Here is a 21,479-nt window from a genome sequence, read left to right on the forward strand (position 1 = left end):
AGAAAACACCACTTTTCCTGACTTCCCCAACAAATGTGTGCGCCCTGGTTCCTTTTCCTAGTAACTGCTCTCAAGCAAGCTCTCTGCAACCGAGGACCTGAAAGCTAACGTCTGTTGATCACTTTTCCTAACCTAATTACAGGACTACGAATTTATTCCAGTTAAGGGCATGTGTTGCTTTTGGTCTTGTGTGTTAGTTTGCTCAATACCTGGTTTTCATTCTCTCAGATGTGGTCCATCTTCTGATCTGAAGACCACAATTCTGACATCCAATGACTAATTACAAGCAATGAGGACAGAACTGGGGTCCAACCTCTACAAAGCTCTGGCCTACTTTTCGGGTCCAACGTGGTAAAATATTCTAAACATGCCCTTATCACCTTGTTTAACATTTAATATTCTGAATTAAACTATGGAAACTATGGAAAGTCATGCATAAATAAGGAGTATAGGCTGCTTTTTAAAAATAACAATTATTAAATATCCATTATAAATATTCATTTTATTTTAAAAGGATTGGAAGATGTAACATTACATACTATGTATAATGGCACAAGTCAACCTTTTAAGCTTAAAAATAATATTTCCCCAAACTGGGATTGATTTCTACCCTAAGTATAAAATGACCCTTGGTCTATATATAGCACCACCCAGGCCCAGAGGAAAGCCAACTTAGAAGCTGACTGTCCTCTGGCATTGGGATTCCTGATATGACACTGAAGGGCCTCTCCCTCTGCTTTTACTCCCTGGCAGCATTGAGGCCTGGTGCAGGGACGATCTGACTGTACACTGCAGGCCTGTGCAGTCAGAGAAGCTGGAGGGGGAGGGCCCCTTAACAATTTTACAATGACAAAAAATTAAATATACATGTTCTTTATCGTCTTTGCTTTGATCTCTACAGCTATAATGAGACTATAGATAGAGGGAAGTTTACAATGATTGAAATGAGATTTCTCGGTTGGTTTTTCTCTTTGGAAACTGAAGTCACATAACAGGAATCTAGTTCAATACTAGTCACCTGCTCCACTACTATCTCCCTTTCCCAGATTTACGTTCAATTCATTTAGAGTTCTAAATGCCATCCATATGCCACTTTTTTAGACAAACACAGAAATTTAATAATACTTTTCATTTTCTTTTTCTTAATTCATAAAGACAATTTCTGCCAAATGTTCTGGCTTATGGCTCTCCTCCTCTTCATATTATGTTTAAGTTGCACATTAAGAATCCAAGAAATACCACTATGGAATTTTCCTAAGTAATGCCCAACCAATCAGTAAAACACGGAGCACAGTGTGAAAGTTTTAATTTATTCCCCTCCCAAGTATCCAGAATATATATCCCCTTAGCTTTTAGAATATGATAATGAGAATACCAACAGACATGATCAGATGAGAAGAAAGAAAAGCACATTTTACACAGGAAACACCCTACATTTTCTCTATCCTAGTGGTGCGAGTTAATGGTATGTTTCTGGCAATGTTACCTTTCAGCTGGTTTATAAAAATTGTACAGCAAAGATTTAAACAGAAGATAGGCCTCTGGTTGTTGTTGTTTTATTATTATTCTTTTAAACCCTTGCAGTTTTTTTTTTTAAAAGAGGCTATATTAAATGACAATGCATTTTTAGTCAGGGGGAGAAAAAAAATTAAAAACCCAAAACTTCTTTCAGTTTATTCAAAATAAAAATACACATAGAATTATGAAAATATAGGTTTACTATTTCCACCATGTAAGTCGATGCTGCTGTTGAAAGGCTTGCAAATTGTTTTCAAGTTTTTAAAGCTCATCTCGATCCCTCAATAAAGTATACCTATATTCGCTGGGTGCTAGCTTCTGGAAGGAACTCTCTGGAGGACTGCTTGCGATGTCTTGTTCTTGCTACAAAAGAAAGAATAAAACAGCTTTGCATGAATATATTTTAAGGAGTTATAACATCTTAATACGGATCTTAGATAAATGGTAGTTACCCTATAATTGTTAATCAGCAAAAGATAGCAACTGTTGCCCAGGACACAGTTATGTTTGAGATCTTAATTTCCTCTTTTAAATTCTCTTTACAAGAGGTCCAGGGCAAGCTCCTCAGGACCATCAACTAGGGCCCACAGCAATTTGCACAACCTTTGTGGGTCCCAAACACTTCCCTTTCATTACTGGGGTTTGAACTCAATGCCTCTCCTAGACAGGTTTTCTTACTGCTGAGTGTCATCTCCAGCCCCATGCCAGGCTGTTTTATTGAGATGAGATCTCTCTAACTTTTTGCCTGGGCTAGCCTCAATCTGTGCCTTCTGAGTAGCTGGGATTACAGATGTGAGCCACTGTACCTGGCCTCCAGCAGCTGCTTATCAATTACTTGCATGGCAGAAATTATTTAAAAATTGGCTGAAATGAGGAGGAAATACATACTGGACTGAGAAAATTAATTTGTGTAATATTTTACATGTATACCAACAATAGACAAAAATAGAATATAAAGGAAAATGTGACTTTCAAGAATTCTAAAGAAAAGGCAATGTCATCTGTCCTTCATGGCCACATTGTGTGAGCAACTCTGGAGGTGGCCCAGAGTGCAGCTTTTCAATATCCTCTGTACAAACCGGGTGCCCAATGCATGTGTTACACACTTATACTAGAACATTCCCATGAAAATCGAAGCGGTGTGTATAAACATCCCCTTCGACTTACCATAGTCTGCTTCTCCAACATATTTTTAAAATTTTTTCTTCTAAGATACATTTGATATAATTAAGCTGAAATTATATTAGTATAAAACAACATTTACAGTATTTGCTGCACAGGGGATATTAGTACACAAATGTGAATAAGGGAAGTACAAGGCATTCATTCATTGTCTGTTGAAGAAGCTAAAATATATCTGGATTACACCAATAACAGTAAACCAAATCTTTTCCTAATCTGACAGCCTATCAAGCAAGCCTACTTAGGAAAATAATCACCATTAACTAATATGTCTCTTTCTATAGTTGCTTAATCATCAGTGACAAAACTGACCTCATTTCTCAAGGTAAAGCATGTCATCAGATTCCTGGAACTCCTGACTCTCAACCTAATTTGATTCTTAAGATAGGGGAAAATTTAGCATTCTAACTTTTCCTTCATAAATAGAAGTTCTTTGGATAAAATAACAGATTTACGTTCTAGACATATAAAATAGAAAGGTTTCAGGTATATATCATTTCCTGTCTAGTCAAAGAATTTTATGGGGAGGGGAAGGGAAATAACAAAATGCCGAAACAAGGACACAGGTTGACCTATTGTAATAATGAGATGTAAAAGACACTATGTTGAAAATGAACTTTACAACTTGGCGGGAGGGGGGGGGGGGCGCGAGGGGCGGGGCAGGGAGGAGTTGGGGAGAGAAGGGATGGTAGGAGAAAAACAAAGCAGGGGGTAACAATGCTCAATAAAAAATATACTCATTACCTTATAAATGTAACTGTAACCCCTTTGTACAGTATCTTTTCAATAAAAAACTATATTAAAAAAGATTTTATATTAATTGTAAAAGTATTTATAAAAAAGAAATAGAAAATTGTCAGGCTTTTAAAACTAGGTAGCTATACATTTATACATATATATTAACTCTGAGAATACCTATCTGTCCATCTATATATTGTGAATCTGGATGTCAGTGGCTCACACTTTATGATCCTAGCTATTCAGGAGGCTTCAAACTGAGTGGTTTGAAGCCAGCCAGGGCAGGAAAGGCTGTGAGACTTTTATCTCCAATTAACCACCTAAAAACTGAAAGTGAAGCTGTGCACTCAAAAGTGGTAGAGTACTAGCTTTAAACAAAAGAGCAGAGGGACAGTGTCCAGATCCTCAGTTCCAGCACCCAAGCCCGATGACTGATAATAAATAAGTAAACAAATATTTATTTATAAGTAAATATTAAAATATTAAGTAAATATACACAAGAGCAAATGAAAAATTTGACAAATACTCATCAAGCATTCTAAATCTGGAAACCATAATTAATAAGTACTATCAACACTGAGTTTGTGAAAGATCTTGGAATGGTTTAAGAATAACACATCATTGCTTTATCTACTGTGGTCAATCTTCCAGACACAAAAAAAGGCTTAAGCAAGTTCTGGAAACCACTGATTTCATCACTGATCAAATCTGTTCCCAATCCCAATTTCCTACTTCTACGTGAGCCAACTATATTTAACTCTTTAACATAATATAGAAATCACACTCAGTTTATCTTTGTTCAGGTCATTAAGAAATGACATTAAAATGCTTGGCAACTTTTTTGAAGGCCTAAAAATTTCAGTAATTAAAAGCACAAAGCATGCATACTTCCTATAGTCTGGTTAGAATTTCTTTACAAAGATATTGAGAAGCTAAAATTCAAACTATAAGTAAGAGGCCATAGATCTTTAAAACTATAGAAACAATGAGTTCCCACTGGAAAACTAGTAAGAGTCCTACCTCTCCTGGGGCAGTGTCAGTAGGGTCCGGTCCATGATGGAATTCTCTATGCAGTTTTCCAGAATGTAAGTCAAATACGAATTGCTTGAGTTTCCCAGGAATTCTAAAACCAAGTATAAATTTAGATTAAACTGTTACACTTCATTTCTATCTTACCAAATGAAAACAAAACATTAAGAAAAAAAACTGTATTTATCATTCCACCAATCATACCAACAATCACAAGCTAGTATACGTCAAACATTCTTACAGAACTGAAATTATGATACCTAGATACTCACTTCTGTGTTCTAGTTTTGCTTTATAGAAAAAGTTCCTATGTTACTATTTTAACAGAGACAAAACAGTCTGGTTAGATGCTGAGCCCACTTACCTTACTATTCTTATTGGTGAGCATTTAGATATTTTCTTTAATAATATAGACATATATTTTATATTCTGTATTATAAAGTAAGTATAAGCTAAAACAAAAAAAAGTATGTTCCAGACAGGCACCAAGGGTTCACATCTATAATCCTATCTATTCAGGAGACTGAGAGCTGAAGGATCATGGTTTGAAGCCAACCTGATTAAAAAAAAGTGCATGAGACTCCATCTCCAATTAACCACTAAAAAAAAAAAAAAAAAAAAAGGGCTGCAATGCATGACTTAAGCAATAGAACACAAGCTAAGCAAGCAAAGATAAGCAAGCATGAGACTCCGAGTTCAAATCTTGGTACCAGCAAAAAACAAACAAAATCTATGTCCTGAAAAACTGCACTAAGTTATCAGGGCTCAAGAACAAAATAGTTGTATAGGGGCTAATCATTTAATATGATATAGTTTGCCAGGCACCAAGTGGCTCATAACTATAATTCTACCTATTAGATCTCCTAGATCTCAGGAGATCAGGGGATTGCGATTCAAAGCCAGACTGGACAGGAAAGTCTGTGAGGCTCTTATCTCCAATAAACTACTCAAAAAAAGCTGGCATTGGTGCTGTGGCTCACTCAAGTGGTAGAGTGCTAGGCCTTGAGCAAAAGAAGCTCAGAGACAGCATTCCCAGCCCAGGCCCAGTGTTCAAGCCCCAGGACTGGCATTAAAAAAAAAAAAGATAAAGTTAACTATAGTTCTACAAAGACCTTGTAACAAAAATACAAGCAACACAGAATCTCCAAAAGCATCTGAACCCAGTGCCAGTAGGTAGAGCCTTTGAAGGCTTAACTCTGAGACACAGGACCTTAGGGGCTTTCACTACTGGTAAGAATCAGTTTCATAGAATTTGTTTGATCTAGGGGATAGACTTTTGTTTTTTCCTCAGCACAGGGGGAAACATCTTCCCAGCTGCTGCAACCAGATGTGCAATTTTCCCAGCTGGCTTCACAGAGGAGGAGAAAGCACTTCTCAAGAGCAGTAAGCCAGCTTTTGTTTGCACCAGGAAACACTTTTAAAATTTTCCATTATTTTGTTTAGTTTGGGGTTCTTCATAAGCCACTAAGGCATTCTCTTAACTGTGAAAAGTCACTCTTACATCTCTAAAACATTAAAATCAGGAACCTGATACCTGAAACCAATACAAAAACACTTTCTATTGACATAATTATGTATAGGCAAACCTGAAGCACAAAGACAGGATTGTAGAATTTACCCTACTGAGCTACGCAGATTTATACAGTAGGTTTTCTTCTTTGTAAGCTATTTCTTGGAGTTGTAGTTGATAGGGCCATTGCATTAAAAAGTAAGAATTTGTGACAAGGTATGTGAATTCCATCTACAAAACATTATGCTTTGATAATTAAAATTTGTATTTCTTCAGAAAATTTGTATTTCTTCAGAAAATTTGTATTTCTTCAGAAACTAAACATTTTATTTCCGCTGCTGGATTTATACTACTGCTCATGAGTTGTCTGCCTTGTACCTTGGTACTTTTGAAAACTGGTTATATATATATATTTAAATAACAACTCTGGTTAAAATGTAGGTGTCACTCTTTAATGCTTTGAGTAAAATAGACTGACTTCTGCAATCATTTTTGGTAATCAAGAATAGCTTGGCATGTGCTAATATCACCAGTTTCTTTCTTTACATCCTCTGTTGAGGTCCTGGAAAGTGCTGTTTCTTTGCTTCGATAACTCCCACTGAGATGTACCAACCAGTAACTTCACTGTACACCCATTTCTGGCTCCCCACTAGCTCCAATGCAACAGAGACCAGCAGGTGTCAAATGCACAGTTTACAAATACAAATGACTGTCAGGTAGCAGTATTGACAGAAGGCCTCTGAAAGGTTCTCCAGTGCTCCAATAATTGCACATGCACCAGAGATAAACATGGAGAGGAGATCAATTCAAATGTAGTCTGACATCACCCACAGCCACCCCAGTGCAAAGTATAAAACAGTATCTATTGAATCTACAGGAATGCAAATGGTCTATAATGCTTATGATAAAGGCTCTGCTTAGAGATCCAAAGATGATCACAACTAACACAACCAATTGTGTCTGCTAGTCAAGACAATTTAAGCATGATTAAATCTTAAGTGTCACCAGAGAACAGTGGCTCAAGCCTGTAAAGCTACTCAGGAGGTTGAGATCAAAGGATCCTGGTTCAGAGCCAGGCCTGGCAGTAAATCCATGAGACTGTCATCTCCAATTAAACACCAAAAAAAGCCAGAAGTAGGGCTGTGACTCAAGTGGTAGAACACCAGCCTTGAGTTAAAATAAGAAGCTCAAGGACTGCACCCACACCTTGCATTTAAGTCCCAGTATTGCCACAAACTAATTAATTAAAATTTAAAAAATTTTAATGTGACAAATGCATAGAAAGCATTTAAGACAGATTTTTCTCTACTTTATCACCTCCCACCCACAGTTAACAGGCTACAAGTAAAACACACAGACAAGGGAGATAGGAATAGTCTGAACTGATGTGGTAGAAAGAGACAACAATAAAGTTCACTGCGCATGTGCCAGAAACTACCCATAATTATCAGGAATCATTACCATTATCAGTGAATCAACAATAAAGTGTCCTGAAAACTAGACAACATGGCAATCTGCTAAAAAGACCTTTACCAATAATAAAATTTGTACCCCTCAGGGAACAATTCTTCTAGTTAGACTACCAATAAGTTTCTTTTATATCCCACACACACTTCATTTAGGGGTGACAATTTTCCATTTTTAGACAAAATTTAGACACAGGAAATGTACAAATGTGAGATGTATCATACACTGGCAAATACATACAAGGTAAGAACTCTTTTATTATTGAAGAAAAATACTTACACAGTAGATAATCCACTGATTTTAGACTTAAGTTTCACAAGTTCTAACATATGCATAGCCTGCTGCTACCATCTCTACACTGCTACATCCTCTTAAGCCAACCTCCTCCACCTCTGGCAACCACGGATTTGTTCACTAGTCTGTTGTAAAGCACGTGCAATTAGACATGTAACCATGAGAATGGATAGTGTTCTCTTAGCACACTACATACGCTATTTATTTCTATGTGTTGCTGAAAAGCGTTCCACAGAGGGATATAAAACAATTAGCTTATTTATTCAAGGACATTTGAGTTCTTTCATGATTTTGGTGACTAGTCCGGAGGTGGAGACTAGGAGAACAGAAATTTGAGACCATCCTAGGCAAAAAGCTATCAAGATCCTATTTAGACAAGGAAGTTAGGGTGGTGATACATAGCTGTAATCTCAGCATGGAGAAGGCCAGAGGAGTATATCAGTCTAAGGCCAGCCCCAGACAAAAAGCTGACAACCTAAATAAAAAATAACTAAAGCAAAATGGGCTGGAGATGTGACGCTTGTAGCAGTTGAGTATGAAGCCTTAAGTTCAAACTACAGCAATGACAAAAAAGGGAGGAAGGGAAGGAGGAAGGAAGAGTATGAAAGAGAGATGGAGAGAGAAAGTGGAGGGGAGGCAGGCTTTGGCCTGCTACTACATACATTTGTGCACAGATTCCTATGTGGATTTCATTTCTCCAGAACAAATACTGAGGAAAATGGAAAGTGTATCTATAACTTGTAAAGAAATTGTTAAACTTTTTTTCCAGAGTGGCTGCATAATTTTATAGTCCCACCAGCAATGTTTAAGAGTACAGTTGCTATACATCCTCACAAGCACCCAATTTATTACACTCCTAACCCAGATAGTCATCCAAAGATACAGAATGGTATCTTGTGGTTTGAATTTACATTTCTGAGACGGACTGACGATGCTGGGTACCTTCATCGTGTGCTTACCTGCCACCTGTGCATCATTTTTACATCCGAACAGTATCAGTCTCAGAAGGAAGTTTTCACCTTGATGAAAACCAACTATCATTTTTCTTTTAGCTTTTGATGTACCAATGCCACTGTAGCCCCAGGTCACAACAACTGTGACTCCACCAAGAGCTGTCTCATATTGGAGATACTGATCTCATATTGAGATACTGATGAACAAAACCAGGTTCTCAGTTAAAATAGATCTTAATGAGCTGAGCACAGGTGGCTCGTGTCTGTAATCTTAGCTACTCAAGAGGCTGACATCTGAGAACTGTGGTTTGATGTGACACTGAGCAGGAAAGACTGTGTGACTCTTATCTCTAATTAATCACCAAAAAACTAGAAGTGGAGTTGTGGCTCAAGTGGTAGAGCACTATCCTCGTGTTGAAAAATGCTGAGGGATAGTATTCAAGCCCTGAGTTCAAGCCCCAGCTGGCACACACACATGCACACTCATAGACACACACATGCGCGCACACACGAACACACACACCAGACCTTAATGGTAACCTGACTTACAAATCTTCCTGAGTTCTTTGTAATTCTGAGTCCTAGTTCTCCCTCTGAGGACAAGAAGGTAGGCTAACTGCTGTATGGAGATACACATGCTCAACCCACCATTACAGTTTGCTCCCACTGCCTATTTGCTCACCATTGCCTTGTCATTAATACAGCCAATCAGTATATATCTCCATGCTCAGTAGTTTCAGGAACTGTGACAATTTTCTGTGATGTGGTAGATATGACTTGGGCCCAGAGTTGGGAAGTCATTATCAATAGAGTAGCTACTCCATCTGGGAGATGGTTTTTTCTATTTTTTAAATTTTTTTGGGGGGTCCGGTTGTGGGACCTGAACTCTGGGCCTGGGCGCTGTCCCTCAGCTCTTCAGCTCAAGGCTAGCACTCTACCACTTGGGCCACAGCCCCACTTTCGGCTTTTTTTTTTCCTGCTTATGTGGTGCTGAGGAATCGAACCCAGGGCCTCAGGCATGCAAGGCAAGCACTCTACCACTGAGCCACCTTCCCAGCCCTGGGGGATGGTTTCTTGTTTTTTTTTGGTCGGTCATGGGGCTTGAACTCTGGGCCTGGGCGCTGTCCCTCAGCTCTTTAGCTCAAGGCGAGCGGCTACCACTTGAGCTACAGCGCCACTTCCGGTTTTCTGGTGGTTTATTGGAGATAGGAGTCTCACGGTCGGTCTCTCCTGCCCGGTCTGGCTTTGAACCGCGATCCTCAGATCTCAGCCTCCTGAGTAGCTAGGATTACAGGCGTGAGCCACCAGCGCCCGGCTAATGGGGGATGGTTTCTGATGGTAACAAAAATTTTGAGAATGACCCAAATCTGTTCTGTGGCTGTTTTCTCCCGTGCCACTTAGAACTCCAAAGATACCTAAGCACTCTTGGGAAAAGGAACCACTGTCCACCATTTTAGAAATGTTATCTTTCATGAAAGTCCTCCAAAAGACTTATGCCAAATGTATCATTTATTCTCTCAGAGCTACACAGCATTCCTAGAACTGTCCTAAATTCTGAAGTTACCTCCATCTAAAACCTCTTCCTTGGGGCTCGGAAGATGGCTCAGTGGTAGAGTGCTTGCCTTGCATGCATGAGGCTCTGGGTTCAATTCCTCAGCACCTCATAAGAAAAAGCCGGAAGTGGCGCTGTGGCTCAAGTGGTAGAGCGCTAGCCTTGAGCTGAAGAGCTGAGGGACAGTGCCCAGGCCCAGAGTTCAGGCCCCACGACCGGACCCAAAAATAAAATAAAATAAAACCTCTTCCTTTAGATCAATCAAACAATACGTTAAAACAAGCATTTACAGAGCTATGATCTAGCTTGGGGATTAATTTGTAAATTGGGTCTTTATCAAGTTGAAAACTTTCTTCTGTGAATGATACTTTTAGAATTGTAAAAGTATTAGCTCTCCAAACATCTTCCACGCTGATTTTACACTTTTTTTTGTTTTTGTTTTTGTCAGTTGTGGGACTTGAACTCTGGGCCTGGGCGCTGTCCCTCAGCTCTTCAGCTCAAGGCAAGGGCTCTACTGCTTAAGCCACAGTGCCACTTCCGGTTTTCTAGTGGTTTATTGGAGATTAGAGTCTCAAGGCCTTTCCTGACTGGGCTGGCTTTGAACGGTGATCCTCAGATCTCAGCCTCCTGAGTAGCTAGGGTTACAGGCGTGAACCACCTTCACAAAGCTACACTACTTTTTATAGGTACTAAAAATGTCACTGTTGTCATACAGTAATGGGGACCTCGGTAAATCTTAGCTTTGAACCAATAAGCTGGTGGTCTTGCAAGTTATTTTACTTTACTAAAAGTCAGTTTCTCTGAAATAAATTAGAAGTAAACAAAAGATTGGTAGCTTCTGCTTCCTAAGGCCCACCTCTGACATGGGCGGGGCTGTGACCCTTAAATCTGCTATTCCTCTCTCATACAATTAGTACTTCCTCCAGATGACCCCAGATATGCTGAGTTACTAAGTAAAAGAGCAATTATAGTAATTTATGAAAACTGCTTATCATTTAAAGGCTTAATTAGCATGCCACACAATAACAATTATATAAGCCATTAAATGTGTCAGATTCACCTTGCTGCTTATTTTATTTGATTTTTTAACATTAACATCTATTCACACATTCAGCATGTGCCTCTTCCTAAAAAAAAAAAAAGTTAGAACGGTGCCTAGAAGGGGAATCACGAACCTAAAGGAGAAATATCTTATAATTTATTTAAAAAATCTTCAAATATAGTTATTTACAGCCTATAGCCTTCCTTATCAAAGAACTAAACATTTATAGGATAAGGATCATGTCGCAATAGAGATCCCTCTGGAGCATTTTATTAACTCAGTTTTGCTTTTGCTTTTTGTTTTGAACAAGGGTGCAAATAGAATGCTGCCAGCTGATGGCTTCACTCTACTTGGGTACGAGCCCAATTCCTCATCCAGTGAGCCAGGGCTGGGGAGTAAATGGGCTGAGTCAAGTGATAAAGAACATGACCACTTGTCCTAGCTTGGGTTCCCTAGGAAGCAGACATCAAGTGGGGTCCAAAGTATTAGTGCTCTAAATCTGACTTGAGAATCACAGGAGAAAATTAAGAAGCCACGCTGGAATTCCTCAATGGGACCTCCTTGATGTGTAACGTTCTCAGGAATACAATCCAAAGCTGCACAGAGTTGCTCACTGGTAAGACTAACCTGAACCAGCATCTTTCTGATTTCCACAAATAATTTGACACTTCATAATTAGGGTTTTAAGCTTATTATAGTGAAGAAGTAAAACAACCACCTTTCAGATTTATTCACACTACTCAAGACAGGAAAATGAACTGATAAATTTCATGTAAATGACACATGGGTCAGTTGGCATCTCAGTACCAAGCAGACATTCTGCCTATAAATGAGCTCTAGCAAGTCCAGAACTTTTATCTTTCCTAAAAACCTCACCCCTTCAGCTTGAGTTTGCAGCTTCAGAAAAACAAAAACAAAAACAAAAACTGCCTTTGAAATCATTAGAGGAAGACACCTAATTAGTTAAGACAGGCTTGTAGTCCAAGGGCCAATGCCCATACACTTGCTAAAGAAACTATGCATTCCAATTGTTTTTAAAGCTCTTGGGTGTTAGGAACCTGGACTGCTGGGTACAAATGTTCTTCCTTTTTATTTTTTTTAGATTTTTATTTATTTATTTATAAATTTTATTGTAAAGGTGATGTAAAGAGGGGTTACAGTTACATATTCAGATGAGTACATTTCTTTTGAACAGTGTCTCCCTCTCCCTCATTCTCCCAGTTTTCCCCTCTGCCCGACTTCCCTCCCCCCAAAGCTATATGGTTCATTTCCAACATAGTGTCTCCGTGGGTTTCACTGCTGAATTGGTTCACCCTTTGTCCCATCATTTCTGTGCTTTCCCTTCCTGCTCTTCCTTTTTAAATCCAATGCAATCCTGGCCTCTCAACTCTCCCTGACTTCCTCACTCTTAGCAGGTGATCTGGCCTGTTGGTGCAAAATGAGAATATTCAGTAGCTGTTACACAAGAAGTCCCAAACAAACCCCAGAGAAAAGCTGTGCTCTTCCTTTCTCATTAAAGAAGATCTCATTCCGCTGTGCTCCCTATTTTGCTTTATCAATTAGCCCCTTTTTTCTGAATCAACACTTCCTTAAGCAATAAGACTTGATTCCATAAGCATTTAATCATGTTTAGTTTCTTCCACTCTTCGGGGGAGGGGGATAAGGAAGGGTGGAAACTATGTCATCTGTGTGTCTCTGGATTTATCTCTCCCTCAATTTTTTCCCTTTAGAGAGAAGCTTCTTGTAAAATTTATTCCACCATCACTTTCCAGTTCATTGTTAGATTTTATCAAATCTAATATTTTTTCTTCTGGGTGAGTATCCTTTGTGTTTGAACTGCTCACCCATGCCCTTCATTATCAGGATTATTGCTCTTTTCTGGCTTTTCTTTTGCCTGTCTACTCTCCTCAGTTTTCTGCTCATGGTCCTTCCTCTATCCTTCCCCACCAAGGGTAACCACACCATTCTACTCTCCATCTCTATGAGCTCAACTTCTTACCATCCTCACGTCATGAGGTTGTGTACTATTTGTCTTCTTTACCTGGCATATTTCACTTAATGCCCTCCAAGTTCATCCATGTCTTTATAATTTTAGGATTTCCTTCTCCATAAAGGCTGAATACTATTCATAATGTTTATATACTATCATTTCTTTATCCATTCATCAGTTAAAGACATGTAAGTTGATTTCATATTTTGGCTACTGAGAATAATATAGCAATAGACATGGGAGAAGAGATATCGTCTGAGCTACTGACTTCATCTCCTTGGGGCATGAACAGCGGTGGAAGGTATGTTTCCGTTTGCTGCAGAACACCCATCCTGTTTACCACAATACCACCGGTACCCACAGCGCGGCTGCACTCCCTATTCTCACTAATGTTGGTTATTGTCTGATAACAGCCACCCTCAGAGGTGTATATTGTGCCTCCTCATGCTTTAATTTACATCTCTCTGATGATGATTGGTTTCGAGAATTTTTTCATATACCTATAGCCTATTTATATGGCTTTTGAGAAAATTTGTCCATTATTTTTATATCAGGCTGTTTCCCTGGTTGTACAAAGACTTTTGGATTTGATATAGTACCATTTGTCTATTTTTGTTTTTGCTGCTTGTGCTTTTAGGATTAAATTTTAAAAAGTGATGCCTAAATTAGTGTCAGGGAACTTTCCCTTTCTATTTTCTTTTTTTTTTTCCTCAGAGTTTCAGATCTTATGTTTAGTTCTTTATTCCATTTTGAGCTGATGTTTGCATACAGTGTAAGAGTCTAATTTTGCTCTTTGGAATGTGGATATCTAGTTACCCCCTACTTCCTCAGCACCATATTGAACAAACTGACTTTTTCCCCACTGCTTAATTGACCATAATGAATGGGTTTATATCTGGGCTCTCTAGTTTGCTGCTAGTTATTCAGTGCAGAATTTTTTCATCTGTGTTCATCAAAGATGACTACCCTGTAACTTTTTTCTTGCAGTATCCTTGCTTGACTGTGGTATCAGTCAATGAGACATGGCCACCCTTTTTCAGTTGTTTGGGAGTTTGAAAAGAACTTATTCTTTAAATTTTTGGTAGAATTCATCAGTGAAATTAGAGGTCCTACTTTACTGTTTTCTTTCTCCTAATGAAAGAAAGACTTCTCATCACTGATTCATTCCCTTTATTACTGATATATTAATTTTTTTATTTCTTCATCATTCACCTTGGTGTGGTCTGTGGATACAGGAATTTGTCCAATTCTTCCAAGTCCTCAATTTGTTGGCACATTGTCTCTTCTCTATATTCCGTAAGTATATTTCTAAAGTATATTTCTAATAACTGCTCTTTCCATATTAGTCTAGGCTAAAGGCTCTCCAACTTTATCTTTCCAAAAAATCAACTCTAGTTTGATTTTAATTTTCAACTGAATTTCTTTTGTTTTTCAAGTCCCCACTTCATTTTCACTCTGATTTTATTATTTTCTCCCACTAACGTTCATCTTAGTTCATTTTGGTCACTTACTGTTTTCTTGATTTCACTGAATTATTTCTCAGTATTTTCTTGAAATTGAGAGTTTCCATAAAAAAATTACTTTGATATACAGGAAACTCAAGAAACTAGCCCCTCCCAAATCTAACAAACCAATCATTAAATTGGCAAGGGAGCTAAAGAGAGACTTCTCAGAAGAAGAGATAAAAATGGCAAAGAAACACATGAGAAAGTGTTCATCATCCCTGGCTGTAAAGGAAATGCAAATAAAAATTACACTGAGATACCACCTTACCCCAATCAGAATGGCCCACATCCTAAATTCAGTCAATGACAACTGCTAGAGAGGATGTAGACAAAGAGGAACCCTACTGCACTGCTGGTGGGAATGTACAGTAATACAACCACTTTGGAAAGTAGTCTGAAGGTACTTCAGAAAGCTAAATATAGACCTCCCCTATGACCCAGCCATACCACTCCTAGGCATCTACCCTGAGCAACAGGAACCAGGATACAAAGACACATGCACCTCCATGTTTATTGCAGCACTGTTCAAAATAGCCAAGATATGGAAACAACCCAGATGCACCACTACAGATGAGTGGATCCAAAAATTGTGGTACTTATATACAATGGAATATTATGCTGCCATTAGAAAGGACAAAATAATGGCATTTGTAAAGAAATGGATGGAACTAGAGCAAACTATTTTGAGAGAGGTAAGCCAAAAGCAAAGAGACAAATGGCACATGGTCTCCCTGATATGTGGATTCTAAAGCCAAAATGCAAGGAGGTATGACAAAGTCAACAGGAATTGAGAAACAAAGGACTTTCACTCATTTTGTTGTAGCATTGCTAAATGATTTCATGTTCTTGACCACACACACATATATATACATATATATGCCACATATATATGTATGTATGTATGTATGTATGTATGTATGTGCACATCTGAGACAAGCTAGGAGGACACAGAATCATAGGAAACGGGAAAACACAACAGAGGGGCCCATCAGCTGTACTGGACATAGACAAAAATGAACTAAGCAACTCAAAGGCAGTGCTGGGAGGGAGGGAATGAGAGGGAAAGAGGGACCAGCTTACACTAAGCAAAAGGAAAGAAATGTAAATACCAGCTGATGTGGAAGAAATAGTTGTAGTATCAAAGTTCATAGAATTCACCAACTTTATAGACCATGATAATGACAATTTGCCTTGTGAAGGTTAAAATGTGTTTGTGACTTTAAGTATCACTATTCCACAATACTGGGAAATATGTGAAATTTATGTAATCATCTAATCTCAATAAAAATTATTTTAAAAAATTACTTTGAATTCTTTTTTTTTTTTTCTGGTCCTAGTTGAACTCAGGGCATGGTCTCTGTCCTTCAGCCTCTCTGTGCTCAAGGCTAGTGCTCTACCACTTGAGCCACAGCACTACTTCTGGCTTTTTCTGAGTAGTTTATTGGAGGTAAGAATTTCATGGGCTTTCCTGCCTGGGCTGGTTTCGAACCATGATTCTCAAATCTCAGCCTCCTGAGAAGCTAGGATTACAGGCATGAGCCACTAGCACCTGGCTACTTTGAACTTTGTGGGCAATTTCTTGGGAAATTATTTGAGAGATAATTGTGTTTTTAATTTTTTTTCTACATTTCTTGATGCTTTGAAACCTGTACTTGTGAAGAATCAGGGTCCTATTTCTGTGCAGATAAGACTCCAGGTCTGTCTAGAACCAGGCCAGTCTCTGAAGCTCCAAGCTCCATATAATACTTGAACACTGAGATTCCAAACCTGCTCTAACACGAGGTGTAGGATCACTCAGCCCCAGCTTCCAGGTTTACCCAGTAGACTGTTTCTAGAACAGCCCAATTGCCAAAACACCCCAGTAGGTGTGAAATGGCCCTAGCAATAGACTGGCCTCTACAATAACACTCATTCAACAGATCTTAACATTGGAGCAGCCTCCATGCATCTGTGCTCCAGGACTGCCCCTGCAGACAGGTTTTACTGTACTCTAACCTCTAGTCTGGCACCTGTGTACTCTGCTTCTAGGCCAGACCCCAGGATGCATGCTCCAACCTAGCACCAACAATTCTAGGCTCCATACAAGCCCTGGCAGACACAGGTTCCACAGTGTTGTTCTAGTATTAGGCCGGCTCCAGTCTCAGTAAACTTTAAACAACTGATTCATTTAAAAGAGCTAGATAAGTGTTTAATGAATTAAGAGGTTAAATTCTATCATTTCAGCATACATAAAATAAGAACTAGGACTGGGAAGGTGGCTCAGTGATAGAGTGTTTGCCTTGCATGCATGAGGCCCTGGGTTCAATTCCTCAGCACCACATAAGCAGAAAAAGCTGGAAGTGGCACTGTGGTACAAGTGGTAGAGTGCTAGCCTTGAGCTAAAGAGCTAAGGTCAGCGACCAGGCCGAGTTCAGGCCCACAACCAACAAAAAAAATAAAAAAAATAGGGGCTAGGAAGGTGGCTCGGTGGTAGAGAGCTTGCCTTGCATGCATGAGGCCCTGTGTTTGATTCTTCAGCACCACATAAGCAAAAAAAGCCGGAAGTGGCGCTGTAGCTCAAGGGATAGAATGCTAGCCTTGAGCAGAAGAGCTGAGGGACAGCGCCCAGGCCCAGAGTCCAAGCCCCAGGACTGGCAAAAAAACTAATTAATTAATTAAAAAATAAAAGTAAAAATAAATAAAAATAACTAAAATCTAACATATCCTATGGTTTATAACACAACTGTCATCAAGAGTTTAACTGAAGGAAAAAAACCCTATGATTTGTTACAACTTTATATTTGTAATACAACATCTTTCATTTATTTTCATACAAATCTCATTAGGAAGATGGCACCATTAACCACATTTTAGACATGATGAAAGAAGAACAATGAAGTTATATTCTTGCCCAAGGCAGGAATCAAATCTAGGCTTTCTTTCTTGTTCTGGTACTGAGAATCTTCTATAAAACAATCAAACCTCTACTAAAATATTTACCAGTATGTGAGGTAGTTTATTCTGTGACAGGATTATACTTTAATGATTATACTCTAAATTATACTCTCAAATTATGCAATAATCTTTCGAGATAAAAATTTAAAGTTTAATTTGAATTGTTTAAATTTGCACTGCTTAAAATTTTCAAATATTAAAAAATACCTGCACTTTAAGTCATTGTATTTAACATCTCTACAAAGGTAATAAAAATTTAGTATCTATAACAGTTACAAGGCTTACAAGTTTATTAATACTATAAATATCTAAGAGTAGAGTCAAGAAGCTTAATTGTTCCTGGAAATGGTCTAGCTTACATGCCATTAGATGCGCACAGTAATAGCAAAATTCTGGGTCATGTATACATACTCCTAATGTTTTTACTAGATGAAATCACAAGGGAACAGCAATAATACCAGCAATCCTTTAACTTGACTTGGGTTGTATTTTCCATGAAGCAAAGACCAAACCCAATGAACAAATTAGTATTTAACGTCTCACAGAACACAATTTTCCCCCCAGAGATTGATTTCCAAGCTATAGTCACCTCTCAATCACCTAAATAGTATTTCTACATAAATATACAGTAATTCTATAGCTACACCACACTATATTGTGAAAAGAAACAGAAACCACTCAAATTCTTCTATCCAATAAACAAATACAACTTTCATAACCCAGGATTGAAATGTTCAAACAATTATTTAAATTCAATTTTCTTTTTTATAAAGTAAAAATGAATACTTACAATACATCCTTAAAGTCTCCAAAAACATACATATGCCTAAAGCTGTCGATAGCTATTACGGGGCAATCTGCTGGAGTTTTCTGTATATGCAGAAGAGGATGTCTAAATTTGTCACAATCTGCATGTAAAAAGTTTATTGTACCTTTGGAAGAAGCAGAATTTTGAGAAGTACATTAGAATTTCCTTGACTATATGAAGATTATAAACTCACAAAAATGAAATAATAAATAAAAAACACTAACGTTCTTTAGAGTAATATAGATCAGATAAAACTACAACCTAAACAGTGTAACAGTTAAAAGAGGTAGGATTTTAGTTCTCACGGCAGAATATAATTTCCTCAAAAATTATAGTAACACTCAAATCCAAATGCTATTGTGGATTTAATGGGTAATCATATGCTCTGCACATTACCCACATTCTGGGCAGCAAATTCCTCAAACCAATATATGAGCTGTTTTGGTGAGACCATCTTCATTGCAGCCTCTCACTAAATGACTAACATGGGAAGCTCTATACGATGTTGTTGCCTGATTTTGATTGACTTGCTTCCCTAACAAAAGAGGCGAAGCTGTTAATGCCTCACATTCCAGAGACAAATTCTCAGTAAATCACTAAGAAATAAGCAATAAGCACGAACCTCTGGGAATGTGAGGTATCACACAAGCATTAAGTTGCTAGGAGAAAGTGCCCTAACTCATATAGTACTCATTCATGACCTTACTTTTCATGCTATTTGACTTTTTCTCTCTAAAACAGGCATACAGAAAGTAAGCAAAACAAACAAAAAAAAACCTTCCCACTTCTTTATATACCTATCAACATCTTCTCACCCCAATATTTGAAATGTTTGAAATCTTTGTTAAACTTTTAGCCCAAATACGTTTATGTGGATGTGAATGTGATGGAGGAGAAAGGAAGGGAAAAGCAGAGCAAGGAAGAATGAAAATAAACACCTTAACCTGTCTACCTTTTTCACTTATTAATTGCCGGGCCACTTCATTCTGGAATATGTCTAAACTTTCCGTATCCTCTTTCATGTGGAAGAGTATAAGAAAAGGCAGTCCTTCTTCTGTCAATTCCTGCAGAGAAGAATTCACTAAGAATTTATTGGTCTCTCCATTCAGTTCTAGTTATTTTTCAGATAAGAACAACTGAGTATCCAACCATGTAATGCCCCTGTTGCAAGATCCCAGGAAGAGAATGGTTAATGGCATGTGTATTAGCCTTACACAAGAATGAATCCACTCTCCTCTCCACCCAAAACACTCTAGCACATACCTCTCCATTTTCAAATGTTATTTCTCGGACAAGTGGAACACATTTATCTTGAATCCAATTGTAAGTCAGGTCAAAATTTGTCATAGACCCCAAGTACACCATGTCTGGAGCAGAACGCTATCCAATAAAAACAGAAAATAATTAAGCAAATCTAATTGGTGCTGGCAAAAGCACATCTTAAAATCTTTCTACAAACCCATAAACTCCACAGAACATGTTTTAAAAAACATAAAAAAAGAAACTTATAAGGAAGAAAGCCAAAAACAGTTAAAAAAAAAAAGTTAACTGTGTTTATGAGGAACTTGCTAATTCAGTCTCTGATACATAAGTCTTTCCTTATATTTATAACAATTAACTTATCTTCACCAATAGCAGGTAGGAATGTGAAAAGAGTAATTATCCAAATAAATTAGATTCCTTTTCATTGAAAATGTTACAAGAACATTTGGACAATGAAAAACTTGGAAAATGACATATATAAAATGCTATATAGATCTCAGACATGCGATTTTAATATATTAACTACTTACAAATTTATTTCTGCATTTACTCATATTCAATATTTAGGAAGTAGGCCTGTAGTAGGTACTTTCTACATATTGATTCACTTAGTACTCCCAATGACCCTACATTGCAAGTCCTTTTACTATCATTCTCTATTCTTACTAATGATAAAAACTGAAGCACAAAGAGGCTAAGAAACTTTCCATGGTACACCATCTAAAAGGTGGCGAGTCTGACAGTCAAAGCCAGGCAGTATAAGAACAGAGCCTGTGCTATTAATGACCACTTTACATTGGGAGACACTACTGAATTTTGAAAATCTAGAGATGATGATACTTGTAAACTACCATTAAGGAAATTTACATACAGAAAATGCAGGCAGATACCCATCTCCTGTGATTTCAATATGGATTAAGTGTGTGTCCCCCAGGCGTCATATGCTGGAAGATTGGTCTTGTATAGTGATAGGAAAAGTGGTAAAACTTTTGACAAGTAGAAAGTGATAGAGGGGAATTAAGTCACTGGGAACACTGCCCTTGGATTAATGTAGCTTTTGCAGTACCTCACTTAGTTTTATGACAATGTGTTGTCATAAAAAGAACAAGACTGGCTGTCCCCTCATAGCTGGTTTCTTACCTTGCTATGGGCACCCTTCTGTTCATGGCCTTTTCTCTTTCTGACTCTCCATCATGTTGCAACATAATAAAAAGGGCCACCCTTCATGAAAGGCTAAACAGACAGGCCACCAGACTTGGGACTTTTAGCCTCCAAAAGTGTAAGGTATAAAAGCCTGTTTTTTTTTTTTTTGGGGTCTGGTCATGAGGCCTGAACTCTGGGCCTGGGCGCTGTCCCTCAGCTCTTCAGCTCAAGGCTAGCGCTCTACCACTTGAGCTATAGCACCACTTCCGGCTTTTTTTTCTTATGTGGTGCTGGGGAATCGAACCCAGGGCCTCATGCATGCAAGGCAAGCATTCTACCACTGAGCCATCTTCCCAGCCCCTAAAAGCCTGTTTTCTTTGTGAAGTTTCTAACCTCAGGTATTTTGTTTTCAGCAACAGAAAATGGCCTGAGTTATTATTTGAACAAGAAATGAACTTTTAAGCAAACAATAGTAATGATAATTCATCTTGCATAAAAATTTAGTGTCAAAACAACATTAAAATTAAGACTATGAGTTAAAAAAATAGGCA

The 21,479-nt window shown here is 38.1% G+C and overlaps 1 protein-coding gene across 1 annotated transcript in view; it reads right to left on the bottom strand.

The window, feature by feature from the left end:
* Positions 1-1,289: 1,289 nt before the first annotated feature.
* Positions 1,290-21,479, bottom strand: part of Erp44 (endoplasmic reticulum protein 44) — a 68,935-nt gene continuing 48,745 nt past the window's right edge. Inside the window, exons 8-12 of the mRNA XM_042695276.1 lie at positions 19,786-19,902; positions 19,475-19,586; positions 18,505-18,646; positions 4,459-4,561; positions 1,290-1,881 (exon numbers count right to left, since the gene is read on the bottom strand). Coding sequence (XP_042551210.1) covers positions 1,780-1,881; positions 4,459-4,561; positions 18,505-18,646; positions 19,475-19,586; positions 19,786-19,902 — 576 coding nt within the window. The 3' untranslated portion in view covers positions 1,290-1,779. The remainder of the gene's footprint in view (positions 1,882-4,458; positions 4,562-18,504; positions 18,647-19,474; positions 19,587-19,785; positions 19,903-21,479) is intronic.

The sequence above is a fragment of the Dipodomys spectabilis genome, unplaced genomic scaffold (genome assembly GCF_019054845.1).
Source record: "Dipodomys spectabilis isolate Male_0828 unplaced genomic scaffold, ASM1905484v1 ptg000006l, whole genome shotgun sequence".
NCBI lineage: Eukaryota > Metazoa > Chordata > Mammalia > Rodentia > Heteromyidae > Dipodomys > Dipodomys spectabilis.